Source organism: Wyeomyia smithii, chromosome 1 (assembly GCF_029784165.1).
Source record: "Wyeomyia smithii strain HCP4-BCI-WySm-NY-G18 chromosome 1, ASM2978416v1, whole genome shotgun sequence".
NCBI lineage: Eukaryota > Metazoa > Arthropoda > Insecta > Diptera > Culicidae > Wyeomyia > Wyeomyia smithii.
The window spans coordinates 189,898,303-189,917,804 of NC_073694.1; the positions used below are offsets into that span (position 1 = coordinate 189,898,303).

A 19,502-nucleotide genomic window follows, 5' to 3' on the forward strand; every position below is an offset into this window, starting at 1 on the left:
CCCGAACGTAAAACTTTGTACAGAAAGTTGAGAACTTAGGTTTGATATATTTTGAAGTAGAATTCTTCTCTCAGGAAGTTCGGCTACATAGGGATGTGAAATGAAAATCTAAAACCGAACAAAGTGTAAAATATGTCCAATTTCAAATGCTAATAAATCGGTTAGTATTCGATAGATTTCCTTCGTTCTTGCAGCAATAGATTGGAAAATCTTCTAAGATTCTTCCCAAAAGAAGATAATTGTAATTTTAATATTCACACTATTGTACTATTGAAAACAGTCAAGCCTTGTCAAAACGAAAAATTCGACCTCTGATTGGTCGTTATATAATTGCTTCCCAAGCACGATCGACAGAATCATATACCTTGCAATTTAAAGCATGCTATTTGGCCTATATAAGAGCCTGTTTCAGCCGAAGCCGCTCATAATAGTTCTAGACAGCGACAACAGCAGTCGTCCTCCCTTAGCAGCAGCACTAGCAGTGCAGTGGATACCAGCGATGGCGGAAAGCTGCCACAGCTGTGGCGTAGCAATTGGTTGTGCACTAGTTGCAGCAGATTCTAGCAGCTGATGCAGGGACAGTAGATACCAATGGCAGCGTATAGCGGCCACAACTATGGCATGGCTATGGATAGCGCACTAGTTGCAGCGGATCTCAGCATCGATAGCAGCTGATGCAGTGAGGCACTTTTGTGAAATGCAGTCTCTGTGCGATAGTGGGCACTAGTAAATGCATTCAATGAAAAGTAGACTCATTTTGACAACACGTGAGCCGTCTAGTTTTGAGTGTTAAATCAGCTTTTCACTGTTTATTTTATCACAAAAAATACTTTATTCGCCCTGTCAGTATTAACGCAAAGATGTGATCGGCATCTTATCCAATACTAAAATGAACAACAAATTGTCCTTTTCAGGATGAAATAAAACTTGATTGAAGAGTTAATATTTTTTAATGAGTTAATTCACATTTTTAAATTTGTAAAAGTTATAAATTTTACTTCATCTCCGTGTCTCAAAACGTACTGAATTATCTTTTCCTTCAGTCATGAGCACGACATCCAAAAAATTTCATCTCTAAATTTAAAAATTGTCAAGCCCCAACCATGACAAGCAACTTACTATATTATTAAAAATGGTCAATCCTTGTTGAAGCGCAAAATTCGACTGACGTTTATTTACTAGAAAAAATAACTGACACGCAAGTAGCCAGGTTATCTTTCTTGTAAAAGTATTCTACTTCAACCTTGCGGTCGTTGCTCTGTACACAACCCTGCTGTTATTTTGTTCATAAGAATAACACAACTTTCTCATAAAAATTATTGAGCTTTTGGTAATTTGCACTTTTCTGGACATGTCATCTTTCTAACCCCGAAGAAAAAGATGCGGGCTTGTTTTACTGTGTGATTTAATTTTTCGGATTTAAATTGATTTTCGGTGAGTTTTTTTTTTAACTATTCACACCATATGTTGACGATTCTGTTTACCTGTTGTTTCGACCATCTTCAGGAAACAATTTTTCTCTCGCGTTCCCTCTGACGTATTTTATACTTTTTTTCATTTGTTTTCTGAAGATGGTCGAAACAAATTTATCATTTTAAACAACATCGAAAGTCAATTTTAATCTAACAAGAAATGATTGACATTCTTGACATTCTTGGAACATTTTCGACTATTCTGACATTAATAAATATTTTGAAATTCACTGTACACTAAAGTCGCTTTTTACGCGAGGGATACGTACCGCGTAAATTGCGGTATTCACGTGAAAAAACCGCGTAAATTCTGGAATCCGCGTAAAAAAACCAGTGTTAACTCTGCATTCCGAGTGAAGGGAAACCGAAATCCGCGCAAAAAAAATACCGCGTAAATTCCGGAATCGGCGCAAAAAAGCCGCGTAAAAGCGACCTTAGTGTTTTTCTGTTATATGTGTCATTTTTGACATTTTGGAATTTTTAACATTTCAGATAGTTTTGACGTGCATGACAATCCTCACTTCTTTGAATATTCTTGTTTATCACAGAAAACCCAAGAGCAATAAAAAAATATCAGATTTCTTATTTTTTTATTATTTTGACAATTTCGACAAATTTGGGCCTTCTTGAATTTGAATATTTTTATATTTTGACATTATCTGAAAGAGTCTTAATTGTTTTGATATTGGGCGTCGTACACAAATTACGTAACGCATGAAGGAGGGGGGAGGGGGCCGTTAGTTGAGACCGTTACGTAACTGTAATGTTTGCTAAAAATTGCACATTCGAAAGGGGGGCAGGTTGGCCAGTGCTACGTAATTTTAGAGGGGGGGAGTCATTTTGGACGTCATTTTGAATACTTTTCGTTACATAGGTGGGTAGGGGATCTAAAATCTAGGTTTTTAGCGTTACGTAATTTGTGTACGACGCCTTGGTGATTTATTTTTTATTTTTAAGATTTTTGGGATTAATATTGTTTTTGATATCCTTGACAGTTATTCAGACTTTTGTAAATTGCCATATTTCTTTAATTCGTCTTTGATAATAACCCAATATCGCTAAACAAACAATTTGATGGATTTAAAGTTTTTCCAATGAAATCCATCCTATTCCCTTGGTGATATCCCAACTGCAATGGCAACTCGCCAAGTCAGGCCAGAACTTCACCGGACCTTTGTGTGATCGAGTGAATAGCAAAATTCGCTTCGGAAGACATTCCTTCTTGTAAACTTCTCCATTTATTGTAATCTTCTGTTTTCTCTTCACGACTGTAGACTCCTTACCAAATAACACTGGGCATCAAAAGTTAAAAAAAGTTGTCTTAATCTTTTGAACCGTTTCTGTGGAATTTCGGTTGGTTAGAAGCGCGTCAAAAGGCCACAGAGTAATTGCTCGCCGGATACGTCGCTTCTGCGTTTGCTTACGGAAAAAAGTACATCAAAATCCACAGGAATTGTTCAAAGAATAGTACTGTCGAGCTCGAGATCTAAATTTCCCCATAAACTCGTTCCCTAGAACTATGTACTTGGCGTCTCCTTCGATTCAACAGTGAAAGAAGGCGCACGATTAACCTTCGCACCAAATTCATAACAAATGGTTGAATAGTTATAATCTTTCATTTTTTCCGGCTTGAGCACTTTTTTTCATTTTGTAGAACAGTGTAACTTTTGAGTGTGTGCTTCAAGCTTGCTGAAATTTGCACTGAATAAACAAACCATCTGGGTCAAAACGATATCAGTAGTTTCTCAGTGTGATAACTTTGGGCGCTGTAGTAAACAAAATGTAAAATAAATACTAACTGAAACAGATTTCATATTAATAGCTTGGAATTTATATCGAAAAACGTTAAAGTAAAAGAGTTTGAGGAACGTTTTCGTATTCGGGTTTCAATAATGCAAACTTTTCGCCGCTCTTTGACTGTAGTTTTAGGACTAGATTTTTGAGTTGAGGTTCGACAACATTAATCTTGCTGGAGCTACAAGACTACGACGATTTCAAATGTTACATGTATGTGAAACTCAATATGCATAAAAATATATATTTAAAAAAAAACAAGTTCTAGACTTAGGAAAAATTTATCAAATTCGACCGAGTGCTAATTATCAAACATACAAAAAAGTGATAATTTACATCCTTGTTTGCAGGTACCTTTATCCAGCAGTTCGGGTGAAAATCTAACAAGCAATCGCAAACAATACAAAAACTTCAATTTTTCCAATCACCTTCCTACCGTCCACAATACACAATGCGTCTCCACCGCAACTGTCCCAACTCGATAAGATTGGTCTCGCTGCGAACACACATCGCCGACCCCCCACACAAAACAGAATCAGAACAAAGATTAATTGCTTTCTCAATCGAATTAATAGTTCAACGATGTAATTAACTCGGCCACAGAAAACTAGCATATTCCATCGACAGATTATCCCATGTAAAAACATATTTCCTTCACAATCAATTAAACTGGATAAATTGACTTCGGCAAAGTAGTTAAATTTTACTGTTATTACCATTCACAATGCATTCCGCTATCACATCCACACACACACACACACACGCGGACACCACATAGCATAAACCCCATTCGTTTCTCCTTGTCTGTCTGGGGCTAGAGAACGGTTCTAGTGGCTGCTGCCGCCTTTTGTTCGCTGAATTGTAGTCTGTGCGGAATAACTTTGTTAGCACCTACACATACACACAGGGACCTTGTTGCTATTACGGTCATCCGACCAACCAACATTAGGGTGGTGCAAGTTTCAGCTAGCAGCAGCTTCGACAGTCAATAGCGTATGTAGAACCAGAAACAAATAGATATTTGAACCATTCATCAACATACCATTAACAAGAATATGAATTGTCCTAGCTTGATGTCGAGGCTGAAGTAAACGACGAATTTTCCACCATAGAAACTTTTCACATTCGAACAGGGTACAGTAGTTTCATACCTGTTAAGTTGTTTTATTATCGGATCGTTTACTTTTCCCTGACTACACATTCGATTGGCATCGAATTGGCAATGATTTGCCGTTTTGCTCTCCGTGGCAATTAAAATGATGGGATTGTGTAAATGGGATATGTGGATATTGGTCACCAACCAACAGTCAGCAGAGAACCTTTGGTAACTTCATTCATCACTGAAGCGAGAGATTACTCTGTTTCGGAGTCGCTGCTATTAAAAAAATATCCCTTCTACACTTTTAATCAAACAAAATCCGGTCTATCTTTTGATCACAGCTTCCAATTGTATCACTCGGTACAGCATTTCGAAAACTTCATTCACTAGCCAATTTGTACAGGATCGTGCCAATTTTGCGCTGCTATCTCAAACCACATTGTACAAAACCAAGCCCATTCAAGAACCAGACCATAGAAGCGTTTTATCTCCCTATCTCTCTCTCTCTCTCTCTCTCTCTCTCTCTCTCTCTCTCTCTCTCTCTCTCTCTCTCTCTCTCTCTCTCTCTCTCTCTCTGCTCTGTTATTCAACATTTTTGATTTTTATTTCTTTTTTCTTCTTCTCGTTGCTCTATTTCCAGGTTTCATGGTATCAAAACTCATTTCCGATTCAGCCGACCGACAGGCGGACCATGTCATCAAGAGGAAATCGACACACGCTGACCATCCGACATGTCCAACAGGAAGACTTCGGCAACTATAGGTTAGTATCTGCTCCGACCAGTGTCTATGCATGCCATCCGAGCAGTGGCTGCCGCCAAAGTCTCCCGTTCAATTTAGTTTGATCAGGAGACTAGCCTGCATGTGTTTGTATGAGTTTTCCCCCTTTTTTTGTCGATTACAAATTTCAGTTCAATCATAACCTCTCGCTTTGTCATCTACGCAATCTACTTCAAACAGTCGGTAGGGTAGCAAGAGAGGGGGAACTCACAGTTCGAAGGTTTATTATCCAAGTCATAACAAAGAATGTAAGATAAAAAATATGGCAACACTCCATGAGTTTGACACTTTGTAACGCCAGTAGAGCATATATATAAACACAAATGAATTTAACTAAAGTGGAGGGCAGTTTCTCATTCACATAGTATCCATAATAGATAACAATTTAACTCCACTTATCATCCACGTTTAATATTACTCGATTTTTTTAATTTTCTGTCAAATATTAAACACAGAATCCAACGCTCGATGACTTCCAGTGTTTGTCTGTTGGTCTTCTTCATCGGCCAACATTCATGGCTTTGAACACCGGGTGACTTAGCGCCCCATACAGCGCGAGTTTCGTGTGTGAAATATGTTCTAGCAAGAGTTCGCGCTTTACTGAATCATACGTCGCATTGCATTCTACAACCAGATGGGATTTGGTGCAAGGCGTACTTTTGATACACTGTAGAATACTCTTCTCGAAGTGTGCATCTACAAAAAAGTCTGCGATACAGGATGCGGGAAAGAATTTTGTGAGTAATTGCTGCAGGCGAGTCGGTAATCCTTTTTTATTAGTCCTATGGATTGCACTTCAAAAGCATTTCAACTTTTTCGTGTTTATCCAATTATTCGTGTTGCTCAAGAACTAGAAATATTTAATCAAAGATAAAATGTGGGAAATTATTCCAATCGTTCTGATTAATTTTAAAATTTTTGAATTGAAAAAAAAATATTTCAAAAAATAAAATATATTTTACTCAGAATATTATTCGTACATTCTATACAGAACAATCTCTGTTACTGTCCATATAATATTATTTATTAATATGATTTATCCGATGGGCACTTTGGCCAAGAAAAAATAAATGAAACAATTGCGTTTGAAGTATTATTCTAAATCTAAATCTAAAGAAGTGAAAAATTCGATATGTGCGGAACTTCGAATCTGTTGATATGATTTCAAAAAGCATATGAAGAACTTGAAACCATCTTAATGTGCATACCTAGTAATGGAGAAAAATAATATATGTACCTGGCAGCTCTTGTCACAGCTTTTTCTCTACTCAGTTTGGACGAATTGGAGATGAAAACAACTTATAACATATACAAAAGATTCAACAGTATTGTTGTTGTTTGACTGAAGATAATTGCATTTGCTTTTCAAGTAACAAATTTGTTACCAAAATGAGAATTTTTCGGTATGGCTTTTGGAATAACAATTCAAAATTTTGCGTGTAGTTTGAGAAGCTCGAGCTTGTTGGAAACGAGATGGTGAATTTGTTTACACCTTATCGAAGCTCTTGTTTTTATCCCAACTCCAATTAATGAAATCAAGGCGCCTTTCATCAAATATATTTTCGATAATCGCGGTGATGCGAGAAAAACTAGAATGATGTTGTCATTGATATTAAAGGTCAAACCAGTGAAAATACAATAGAACACTATACAAATAGGAGCACATCGAATGTAATATTATTTAAATAATTTTGGTTACAATTTTACCTCTTCCGGAGGTAGATCATGGATCTTCTTTTTTTGAAATAATCCAATCGCCAATAAAGAAATATAGGTAGCTTTCAATATCGAAACTGGGACTCTACCTACATATGGGTGGTGATCAGATGATTGTCCTTAGACCAAAGTTGATTTTTGAAACTATGAAGTTTCTGTTTACAAAAACATTAAACTAGTTCGTTAGTTTCGACTAGCTCACATGATAATTGCCAAAGGGTTCTACAGTAAAAAATTTGGGCAACTTCAATTTACCCACCCAATTTAAACACCCATTATTTTCAAGATGTGTTTGTGTATAGTATCAGCCTTAAGTTTCGTTTTGACATCTACTCTTCAGTTATAAAAATGGCGAACTACTCGCTTAAGCAAAATTTTTGAATGTGGGCAAATCAACCGACACCAACGTAATTAAAAGTGTTTGGAGAACCCTTCTCGGCTGCCAATAAGACAGGGGAGGAAATCGAAATCCAAAGGCCGATAAAACGACGAAAAGAGTGATCAGCAGTTACAAGTGGAATCCAAATCCTTCCGACCGAGATGTCCCTCGCAAGCTGGGAGTGTCGTCTACAACTGTGATTCGAACTAAAAACCAATCCGGACTGTCGACTTACAAAGAAGTGGTGACTCCAAATCGTGACTATAAGCAAAGATGCTGACGAAGTTTGATTGCGTGGTACAGGATGATGAAACTTACGTCAAGGCAGACTTCAAACCTGGACAGAAATATTATACGACAACTGGAAGAGGAAAAGTGGCAGAGATTTTCGAACACAATCAGCTGTCGATGTTTGCTGAGGTCGGAAGAGCAACATTTTCATCGCCAAAAGCTTCGCAAAACAGAAAATTTATGTGCCTGGAAAAAACGTCTTTTACCTTTCCTCAAGCAACACAGTTGTCCCGTCCTGCTTTGGTCGGATTTGGCGGAAAAAGGTCATGAAGGTGGTATGCCGTGAACTATGGTGGTACAAAAGGACATGAAACCTCCCAACGCACCAGAGCTCCATCCTATAGAAAAATACTTTTTCATTTCAAATTTCATCTTAAAACAGTCTTTGAGCAACTTTTTCGGCTTTTTAAGAGGAACGATTAGCAATGCTGACGCGAATATCTCAATTCTACTCAAAGTTATTATTGTTTCTCATAAAAAAATGCGTTTTTCAATTTTTTTTTTCATTCTTTTTGAGGTAAAGATAAAAAATATCTCTTGGTCTCAATTCGAAGGGCACATTTGACTCTATATATGGAGAAATTTAGGTGAATTCAGTTTGAAAATTTGACAGAAATTTCAATACTTTTTTGTATTATGCATTTAAAAGCACTCAGATTATTTTTTTGCTATTTTTTCTTGAAACTTAAAGCAACATAACACGTCGAACAAATTTTCAATAAAATCATCGTTTGGATGATTCCAGTACTTTACGTTAGTAACACTAGCACCATCTGCTGTCGTGTTCGCGCTGCGTCATGTATTTCGACATCAGCGCCAGCGTTACTGCATGTGTCAAATGGGGAACCACAAAATATGTATGAGGTTGCTTGACAGCACCTCAAACGACGTTTTCTCGCGATGACTGTTATTCGATTGAAAATTTGAAATGAACGTTTTTTGTGGCGATAGAGCTAGGTTCCAGTGTTACATCTGTTAGTCTGTGATTATACCGCACTGCATCAAATTTCGAACACTTAAGCTATAATGTAACTCCTTACACTAAAAAATCAACGAAAAATTAAATTTTTCTTCGATCTCAAAGGTTCAACATGTTGGTTATTTTATTCTTATTGCAATTAAGTGCTATTTATATATATTCAAACATGTTTTGTTTATGAAATTAACGAGAATTCAGAATTTGGCTATGATTCAAATTCCGAACACTTCAACGTAATCACTAAGAGATAGATAGGCAATACAGCTTTAGCCAAAGTGTATGTGTATTAGTGGTCTGCGGGGCACACAAAATTTGACAGCCAGGCGAAAATGAATGTAGAATATGCTGAGTAAGTTTTATTTTTCGTTGTTAATCGGAACTATAAAATAAAATGATAAAATATGTTCTCTGTCAAAAGAATGGCATGATAGAATATGTTCTCTGTTTATTTGTTACAGTGTTAAGTCTCGGTATCAGGAGAAAATACAAAGTTTTGCGGCGGATTTGACCCCTACCAGTTACAACAGAAAAATTTAATATTGTCGAATACCTCATTCATAGTGAGAGTAAATACACACGGAAATGCTTTAAAGCCTTTGAAAGTCTTGAAGCATACAAAATGTTTCAAGCAGAATGGATGCAGTTCATGGGATCAAAACTCGTAGAGACGGCAGCCTTAGTGTCGTTTTCGCGAGGGTACTATATTTAATGTTTGATGCCCACATAACTCGTACTCAGTTTTGAAGTGCTCTTTCAGGCTAAGCATTCCCAGAAGTTCAACTTGACACCAGTTGCGTGTTGGATTTCGACAGATTCTATCGGGACTGTCTTATCTGCACACTGCAATTGTATGGCGGGTTTAGGAGAAGCATGTTCCCACGTTGCAGCAACGTTATTTGCTTTGAAAAGTTGGTCACGAGTAGATTACGTTGCAGACGAACAGTCTTGTATCGATGTTAGATTCGTTAGATTCTTCACCAATGGGCGAATTGACAGGTTCGGATGGCTGCCGTTTTGTTTTTTGTTCATTCCTTAGTTTTACACGCGTTTTCTATCTACAGCATTCGGAGGAATCTTCCGGGGGTATCCCAGCTTTCGGTTGGGCACCCAATCTGGATGATTTATACTCATGAGGTTGCCACTTTTTCCTGTAACATGTAGCATCTGTCTTTAGTAAAATATGAAACTATTCTAACTTTACCTCCAATAAAATGAAGATGGCAAACTACAATGTGCTTCAAGTTATTAGGTTTTAAATCATCCCGTTTCAGCACGGGCAACCACCTATGTTGTCGTAAAGTCGATAAACGTATTCTCTCTTACGTTCTGTGGTGATTTGCCGGAAATCAACTGAATCGGCATCCATCACGATCCCCACGAAAACTGTAAGCAACCACCGCACAAGTTTTAGGCACCGTCAAAGAATGTTGCATTTTTTTCTCTCCGTCACATAAATCCATTATTTTAGCATACATAGAATCATTTTACCTACTTCTTGTGTAAGATAAACAATGAAAAGTAGTAAAAACAACCGTAGAAATACTTTTTTCCGTTAATGTTTACCTTTTATGTTAGATGTTTTGGCGGAATGTATGCCCCTTCAGAAGTCGCGTATGTGTTAGTGTGAAATGATCTATACGTCTCAACATTAACTGTCACTTTTTTCAACGCCTGCTTGTTGCCTGGAAGTAGCCCTACAGTAAATAGTTATACATCACTGGGTAAAAGACATTCCGAGGAACGAAGTGGTATACAGTAATCATACCTCTGCTTACACTACCTAAAATAATGTGATTTTTATACTGAAGTGTTCGAAGTCGAAACGGTATATAGTCTTTGTAAGATCAATACTGGAATACTGCGGTATTGTATGGTCACCCTATACAATCACACACGAAGAAAGGAGAGAATCAGTACAAACTCGCAATCCGCGTCGAAAACTCGACAGAAACGTACGTGCAAAGTTCGGTCTGTGTGTACGAAAAATCGAACAAAAGAGAAGAGGCCAATCGGCTATAGTGTTTTGTGTCGCTAAATGAAGTGATTCCGGCACACTGCGGTGTGGCTGTATTGCTGCGAAGCTACCGGCTGCACTGCCATGAAACGCATATCAGTACCATCTGTGAAATCATCGAACGGAGAAAACAGCGTTTGATGAATTGAATTGTTTAATTCAATAAAATAGGTTCCGCTTCCAATATTGATATGTTTTCTTCTCAGATTGATGGATTTCAATGTTTTTGATACTTTTGTTCCATAAAAAGATAATTCTTCACAATTACAATGGAATAAATTAAAGTGGGACTGATATGCGATTATTTTGTACTACAGCATGCAAAATAATCCACTATTAGTCCCAGTCTTCATGACCATGGAGAATGAACTAGTTTTTTATTGGTCACAGTTATCAAAATTGTTTGTTTTCCTGGAAGTAAAGCATTTTGAAAGTGCGAAAATATTGTTTAATCTTGTGCAAAATGTCCTCGTTAGATGTGATACGTGCTTGTTACGTGATAGCTCTGGTTGAAGATTGTCTCGGTTTGATCTCCAGGACGAACACATACGATTCGCATAGATTCTCTAGGATTCCTCACATTGGATTCGTAAGCGTCCTTGAAAAGGATTCCTGAAAAAAAAATTCTCAAATATTCTTGAATAAGAATCGAGAGTGGGAATCCTCCGGATCGTGTTTGCGATTCCTTTCACGATTCCGTCACTGTGTTAATCGGTATCCTGGGGATTCTTACTCAGGATTCTCTGCGTGTTTGTAAGGGCTGGCTATTTTTGATCACTTTTAACTTATTTTTTGTTTAGTTTTACTTAAAGTTAACAAAAAAATAAAAGTGTTGTGGAGAAAGGCACTCAAGCTTTGAATACAAACGTTATTTTCTACAATATCCATTATGGAACTGGTATGCGTTTATTTTTTAGATGGGACAAACTGACCTGATATTTTTTGAAAAATTTTACAGAACAAACTATGGGTCATTCCATAGAAGTGTACATGCCACTTGGTCACGACCATCACAGATTTTGCTCAAAGTTGGGAGAATTATTCATCTACTATCACTTTGGAAAAATCCCAATTTTGGTGTCGATTGGAATACCCTCCGATATGTGGGACCCCCCTCTTTATTGCAAAGTCACGCAATTTTTTTAAAAAATCTCTTCTTTCTTTTTCTTACAATTCATAGACGTAAGATGTCCGAAAGATACTGATAGATGATTTTTGAAGAAAATAAACCAAGGAAAAATGTAAGTTTTGACAGGAAGTGTTGGCAGATAAATTAATTTTTATTCGAAAACAAAATTTACATTTTTCGGCAAATGCAGCCATTTCAAATTTATGATTTTATTTTGAATTTTGATTTTAAATTTGATAATTTCATCGTGTTCCTTGGAAAATTTCACATAAGAAACAACTATCATCCCGAGGTAATTTGAGCCACTCTCGAGATATAACATTTTTACGAAAAAAGTTGTAATATTACCACGAGGTGATAGGTGTTTCTTACGTAAAGTTTTCCAAGAAAAACGATGAAATCATCAAATTAAAAATAAAATTAGCTGTATTTGCCGAAAAATGCAAATTTCATTTTAAAATACAAAAATAATCTATCTGGCAACACTTCCGGTCAAAAATAATATTTTTTCTGGATTCCGTTTATTTTCTTCGAAATTCACCTATTACTGTTTTTCTGGTGTCTTACATCTTTAAATTATAAAATAAATTAATTACGAAGTTTACAACTTTTTTCGTAAAAATGTTATATCTCGAGATTGGATCATATTACCTCGGGATGATAGTTGTTTCTTATGTGAAATTTTCCATAGAATACGGTGAAATTATCAAAACTAGAATAAAAATGGCTGCATTTGCCGAAAAATGTAAATTTACTTTTCAAATACAAAAATAATTTATCTGGCAACATTTTCTGTCAAAACTTATATTTTTTCTGGATTCCTTGGATTATTTTCTTCAAAAATCATCTAGCAGTATTTTTCGGACATCTTACGTCTATGAATTGTAAGAAAAAGAAAAACGAGATTTTGAACAAAAAATGCGTGACTTCGCAATAAACAGGGGGGTCCCACAGAGCGGGGGGTATTCCAATTGACACCAAAATTGAGATTTTTCCAAAGTGATAGTAGATGAATAATTCTTCCAACTTTGAGCAAAATCTGTGATCGTCGTCTCCAAATTTGTGCTTTTTGGTGGTCACTTCGTATGGAATGCCCTTTAGTTGTTTTTCACATTTATTTTGAGAAGCGTTGGTGATTCTATCCGCTGATGGCCATAACTCAAAATCGACGAAAATGCAGATCTTATCTTACGGTGTGTAGTAAATAGATAATCCGGGTTCAAGGCCAACTGACAAGTGTGTTGTTTCGCTTCGTGAGTGATTCCGTACCCCGCGCACTGCGGTGGGCTGTATTGACGCTGCTGAGTGGCAGTAACGGCTTCGAACAATCGGACCCTGCTGGAAGTGCTGCTAGTGCCTAGCGCAATGGATGTGGATCCCTTAGCCCTCGATTCCCCGTCTCTGAACCCATCCGACCCTGTTAATCCTGCTCACTCCCCCTTAGTCCCTGCTTTAATCGTCCCAGACTTTACCCAGACGGATTAACGGGTCCACTAGTCCTTTACATGAGGCCCAAACCAGGAGGAAAATCGCTGAACACTTTACAAATCGCAAAGGTGTGTTGGTGATTTTAATGTTTCGAATCACGAAACTATTACAAAAAACGTGAAACTCAAACAAATTCATTAAAAACTTGAAAATTTTCGAAAAAAAATTTAAGAGACAGAAATTTTGTTTCTTTTACGAAGTAAAATTTTCTGATCTAAAACTATGTCGAAAGTTGCAGAACTCTAGCGTGTAAGAATAGAGAGTTGGTGTTGTAGTGCCATCTCTGCGGCCAAATCGCGAACTTAACTGAACGTCAAGTTGAAGTTCGTAATTCGAGTGAACTCATCAAAACTCGTAGATCTCTGAAATTTGAAGAGTTGAAAATTTTGTATATTCTGTAAAGTTTCATAGAATTTAGAGATCTACAACTTTGTCGAAAACCGCCAAGCTCTAGCGTGTAAGGACAAAATGTGGGCGTCGCAACGCCACCTTCGCGGCAAAATTCCGAACTAATTCAAATATCCAAAATAAAGTAATAACTATGCCAGAAAACTTTGCGGAAGATCGGAATCCGATTGGTCAAACCCTGAGAGCGCTAATAATTTTGTTCCGCTAGATTTCATTGCATTGAATGATCCTTGCTGTCGATTCGTCACTTCTGTTGTCTGATGTAGACATTGAAGAATACGAACGCGAGTAGGGGCTTTTAGGTGCAACATGCAAATTGTTGGAAGCCAAACCGAAATCATACTTTTAAGAGCATCGGATAAACCAAAAAAGTTATATATGCTTTCAACGATCATTTTGAATGAAATACGTCCATCAGTAGACGGTATTTCAGACTCCGCTAACAGTTTAGAGGTTGGAGGGTTTTTTGCTTGTTCGGTGTATGCGACTTCAAAATGAACAGAAAAAAACAACACAAGTTTTTTTAATGAAAATTTTCAAAGAGTTGAAGCACGTACTTGTGCTTATGAAGAACATTTCAATAACTAAATTCTCCGGAAACAACCAATTTTCTTTAACTTTTACATCTAATAAACGCAACACTTTTCCGAATACACTGAATTTTAATCCTTGTCACAAACTATCATACTCTGATGAAATATTTCATGTGCACTATTCACGTATTACCACTGTACACTACACAAACCAAATTTACAAAATTACAGTTCACGCAACAAAACGCAGACTAAATAATTTGCAGAATATTTGAAACGGTGAAAATCAAACGACACCGTTTTCACAGCTACTAACGGATGATTTTTTCCTTCATGAATACTAAAAATAAACGAAGGATGAGAGAATGAACATTGCATGAAAGTGAAATATTTTTTTGTGTTGGTAGAAAGAATCACTAATCATTATGGGGCTATTTTTTACCTTCATGCACTGAAAAATTTCAACCCTGGTGTGCACGACAATGAATTGGCCTTGTTAACCCCTGTTGTCCTATTAGTATACAAAATTTATTGAATAATCAAACTCACATCGTTTCACTAGAATCTGAAAGTATGTTGCCAACTTCAACGACTAGTGCGAAACTGAAATTGTGATACTATATGGATCCTGAAAGTTATAACAAAGCGTAGTATATTGTTTTCCATGTAAATTGTGTTATAATTGACATTAGTGTAAGAATAGCCTAAAGTACTCATCTACTCATGTTAGATTTTTTTTAATTCCAACTTTCTAAAAAGAGTCGGAATAATTCTTACTTTTAGTTTGTTTAGAATTAAGAAAATATCATTCGTACATAAAAAATAGAAGCATCCAAATCAACCCACTAAACATTGTTCCAATCCTATCACACAAGGGAAACGCCACTGATAAAAATCGATACCACGCTGACATTCTGTCAGCAGCCGATATGTGTCACATTCACTGAACCAAATCGGCCGCACATAAGTGTATGATTATTGCTTCATTGAAGCCCTATACGGATTTTGTTTTAGCTCCAGGATGAATATCATCCGCGAGTTAAGTCATATAAACATAGCATTACTGTATGTAAACAATTCTGAGACAGGATGATCATCATTCATTCGAAGGAAGAAAAAATTAGCAAACTGTATGTTTTTCATTGAAATAGTAACAGACTCATCATGTTGTTCTTAAGTGATTATACAATTTATATTTAAACGATAACACACTGCTATTTGGAGTTGGAACAGGTTGAAGAGAGAAATTATATCTTACAGTTTCAGGATTTCGATCACATCGAAATAAAACGGACATATTTTACTTCAAATCCCCTTTATTGTGAATTATCAACCATGTGAATATAAAAATTTTTGAATTTTTGTTTTCTGCTTCCTATTCAATCAAAAGATTAATACAATTTCCTGCGAAACATTACTTTTTATCAATTTGCTCTATAGTAAAAGGTGCTCCATCTAAAATATTCATAACAATGACATAAAATTCATCTAGCTTTTTTCCTATTTCAAACGCCTTATAATAATTGTTTAAACAGTCAACTTTCCATCTAGACGCATATGCGTAATATTTGAGCAATTCTATTATTTGATATAATTCTGCTATAAATTTTTGACTTACTGCTACGAAGTTTCCCAAACAATACTTTGTGTTTTAGTGTTATGGACTGAGTGGTTTTAACAATTTCATATTTGCATTAGTTCGTTGATATTGGTAATTATATGTATTGATACATCTTCGGTTTCGAGAAATTTTTTGATTTGAAGTTCTATATCCATTAAGATTAAATTGATGATGTTCTTAATGATAAAAACCCTTGGCTGTTCAAAAAGATCTGATTCTGAAACTTAGAGAATTTGTGCGCTGTATCAATAAAATCAAACATAGCAGACAATTTTTGTAGAGAGATATCAGTAAAAATACACATAGATAGAAAAAAAAGTAACAAAACGCGTTAGTGGGTCGTTAGTTTGAAACGATATTACTGAACTGATGAGGCCTTCAAGATGACTATTCAAGTCCCTGACTCTAGATTGAACATCGAGAATATCCTTTCGTGTTATTTTACGACGTTTGTAGAGATCAAGCAGAAAATTCAGTGCCATGCGATCATTATCCCGTAACGATTGAACAAACTCATAGCTCTCAAAAACCGTTCCAGATCTTTGTGAATGTACTGCTGGAACTGGTTCCTAAAAATAATGAAAACTATCTGTAGTACCCTGTATAACTGCGTGGCTTAAAAGTTTTAATTTTAGAAGTTGTAGATTTATAGGAAGAAACAGTACCAAGCTATCATTCCGCGTCGAACACTCGACAGAAACGGACGTGCAAAGTGGTCGTTCTATTACAATCCGGTCCGTGTGTACGAATAGCCAAACAAAAGAGTGTATTATTCGCGCTAAAGGCCAACTAGATTGTGCGTTGTGTCGATACGTTCTGTACCCGGCTCACAACTTTGGCTGTATTGGTGCAAAATACCAGCTGCAGTTTTGATCTGTGCACCGTGAATTTTTTTTTTTTTTTTTTAAGGGGGGATTTGTCAGTAGCTTAAGTATTTATGATAAATTATAGTAAATAATGAGTATGTGTGTCCAATCACAAATAGTGACTTCTCAACACTGTTAGAAATTTGAAATTTTAATTGTTAGGATTTGTTTGCTTTCGCAGTTAGGACTTATCATTCGTAGGGATTTAAACCTACTTGTCAGAAAAGGGGAAGTAAACTTACAACTAACTTAATTGCTAACTTATTGGCTATAAAGAGAGCTTATCGTAGCAATTGAGGATTGCAACGATTTTTGTCGAAAATTGTTAATAATTTTATTTGACATAGCTTCTAATGGTTCAACACCAGTAAGTCTATGTAATTCGAGTGTACCAAACCAAGGAGGACGCTTCAAAATCATTTTCAGAATTTTATTCTAATTCCTTTGGAGCGTTTTCTTCCTTGTTGAACAGCAACTTGACCAGATCGGTACAGCATAAAGCATTGCTGGTCTAAAAATTTGTTTGTAAATCAAAAGTTTGTTCTTTAAACAAAGTTTAGAATTCCTGTTAATGAGAGGATATAAACATCTCGTATATTTGATGCACTTGGCTTGTATACTCTTAATGTGCTCTTTGAAAATAAGTTTTTTATCATAAATTAGTCCCAAGTACTTAACCTTGTCGGACCAACTTGAAATAACCCCATTCATCTTGACAACGTGATTATTGTTTGGCTTGAGGAAAGAAGCCCTAGGCTTATGCGGAAAAATTATCATTTGAGTTTTAGAAGCATTGGGAGAGATTTTCCACTTTTGCAAGTAGGAAGAAAAAATATCTAAACTTTTCTGCAATCGACTGCATATGACACGAAGACTTTATCCTTTTACGGAAATGCTTGTGTCATCGCAGAACAATGACTTTGTGCATCCTGGAGGCAAATCAGGAAGATCTGAAGTGAATATGTTGTACAGGACTGGACCCAAGACTGAACCTTGAGGCACACCTGTTCTGACAGGAAATCTATCAGATTTTGAATTCTGATAGACAACCTGCAGAGTTCGATCAGTAAGATAATTTTTTAAAATTTTAATTAGGAAAATTGGAAAATTAAAAGTTTGCAATTTCGCAATCAAACCTTTATGCCAAACACTGTCGAATGCTTTTCCTATGTCTAAAAGAGCAGCTCCAGTGGAATAACCTTCAGATTTGTTAGCTCGTATCATATTAGTAACTCTGAGCAATTGATGAGTTGTGGAATGCCCATGGCGAAATCCAAACTGTTCATTTGCAAAAATTGAATTTTCGTTGATGTGTGACATCATTTTGTTAAGAATAATTCTCTCAAACAGTTTACTTATTGAAGAAAGCAAACTGATTGGTCGATAACTTGAAACTTCAGCTGGGTTCTTATCCAGTTTTAAAATTGGAGTAATTTTTGCATTTTTCCATAATTTGGGAAAATATGCAATTTTGAAGCAGCAATTGAAAATTTTCACTAAAAATTCCATTGTGCTCTCAGGGAGATGTTTGATTAGTATATTAAAGATTCCATCGTCACCAGGTGCTTTCATATTTTTGAAATTTTTGATAATTGATTTAATCTCATTCAAGTTAGTTTCAATTATTTCTGCAGGTAAAAAAATCTGGGAAGAAATTAAATCAAATTGACGTGTGACTTCATTTTCAATTGGACTCACAAAATTCAAATTTGAGTTATGAACACTCTCAAACTGCTGAGCAAGTCTTTGAGCCTTTCGTTCATTGGATACAAGAAAACGTTCACCATCTTTTAAAACTGGAATAGGCTTTGAAGGTTTCTTAAGAATCTTCGACTGCTTCCAAAATGGTTTTGAATATGGTTTCAATTTTTCAACTTTAGTCTCAAAATTTTGATTTCTCAGAAGAGTAAATCTATGTTGAGTCTCTTTCTGTAAATCTTTATAAATAGCTTTAAAAACAGGGTCACGAGAACGTTGATATTGACGTCTGCGGACATTTTTCAAACGAATTAGAAGTTGAAGATTTTCGTCAATTATTGGTGAATCAAATTTCATTTGAGCCTTTGGAACAGAATAATTCCTGGCATCAACAATTGCACATTTTAATGCTTCCAAAGCGGAATCAATATTCACTTCGTTTTGCAAATCAAGCTCATTATTGAAATTTCTCTCAATATGAGTTTTGTATCTTTCCCAATTAGCCTTGTTATAATTAAAAACAGAGCTCATAGGGTTTAAACCTGATTCATGTGATAAAGAAAAAGTTATTGAAAGATGGTCAGAATCAAAATCAGCATGTGTGATCAAAACACTACATACATGACTTTGATCTGTTAGCACCAAATCAATTGTTGAAGGGTTTCTTACAGAAGAAAAGCATGCAGGACTATTCGGAGACAAAATAGAATAGTATTCTGAAGAACAATCATTGAATAAAATTTTGCCATTGGAATTACTTTGAGAATTATTCCATGAACGATGTTTAGCGTTAAAATCGCCGATTATGAAAAATTTCGAACGATTTCTGGTGAGTTTTTGTAAATCACCTTTAAAATAATTTTTGAGCTCGCGTGTGCATTGAAATGGTAAATATGCTGCGGCAATAAATAAAATCCCAAGTTGAACTTCAATTCCCAAACTGCCCCAGGCAGTTGACATTAGAAAAAATATTTTCGGCAGCAATATTAGCTGGAGTTATAGGTGTACAATTATTTTCTAGCGTGTTTTGCTTACCCATATTAACGGTCATTTTCGAACTACCAACACTTGGCCAACACAATGTTCGAACTACCTGTAACCTGTGCATATGTTAAACGGGTATGCAAAGGAGTAGGTAAACTATGCGTCACTGGTACGCTTGGAGAATTTTGTTTTGAAGTTGGTTTTAATTGAGAAATTGAATTTTGTTTAACTTGCCTTGCCTTAACAATTGCT

The 19,502-nt window shown here is 36.0% G+C and overlaps 1 protein-coding gene across 3 annotated transcripts in view; it reads left to right on the top strand.

Annotated features, from left to right (window-relative positions):
- Positions 1 to 19,502, top strand: part of LOC129718361 (limbic system-associated membrane protein) — a 966,807-nt gene that overhangs the window by 936,999 nt on the left and 10,306 nt on the right. For all 3 annotated transcript variants that reach the window (XM_055669073.1, XM_055669074.1, XM_055669075.1), the window contains one exon: positions 5,006 to 5,127. In XM_055669073.1, coding sequence (XP_055525048.1) covers positions 5,006 to 5,127 — 122 coding nt within the window. The remainder of the gene's footprint in view (positions 1 to 5,005; positions 5,128 to 19,502) is intronic.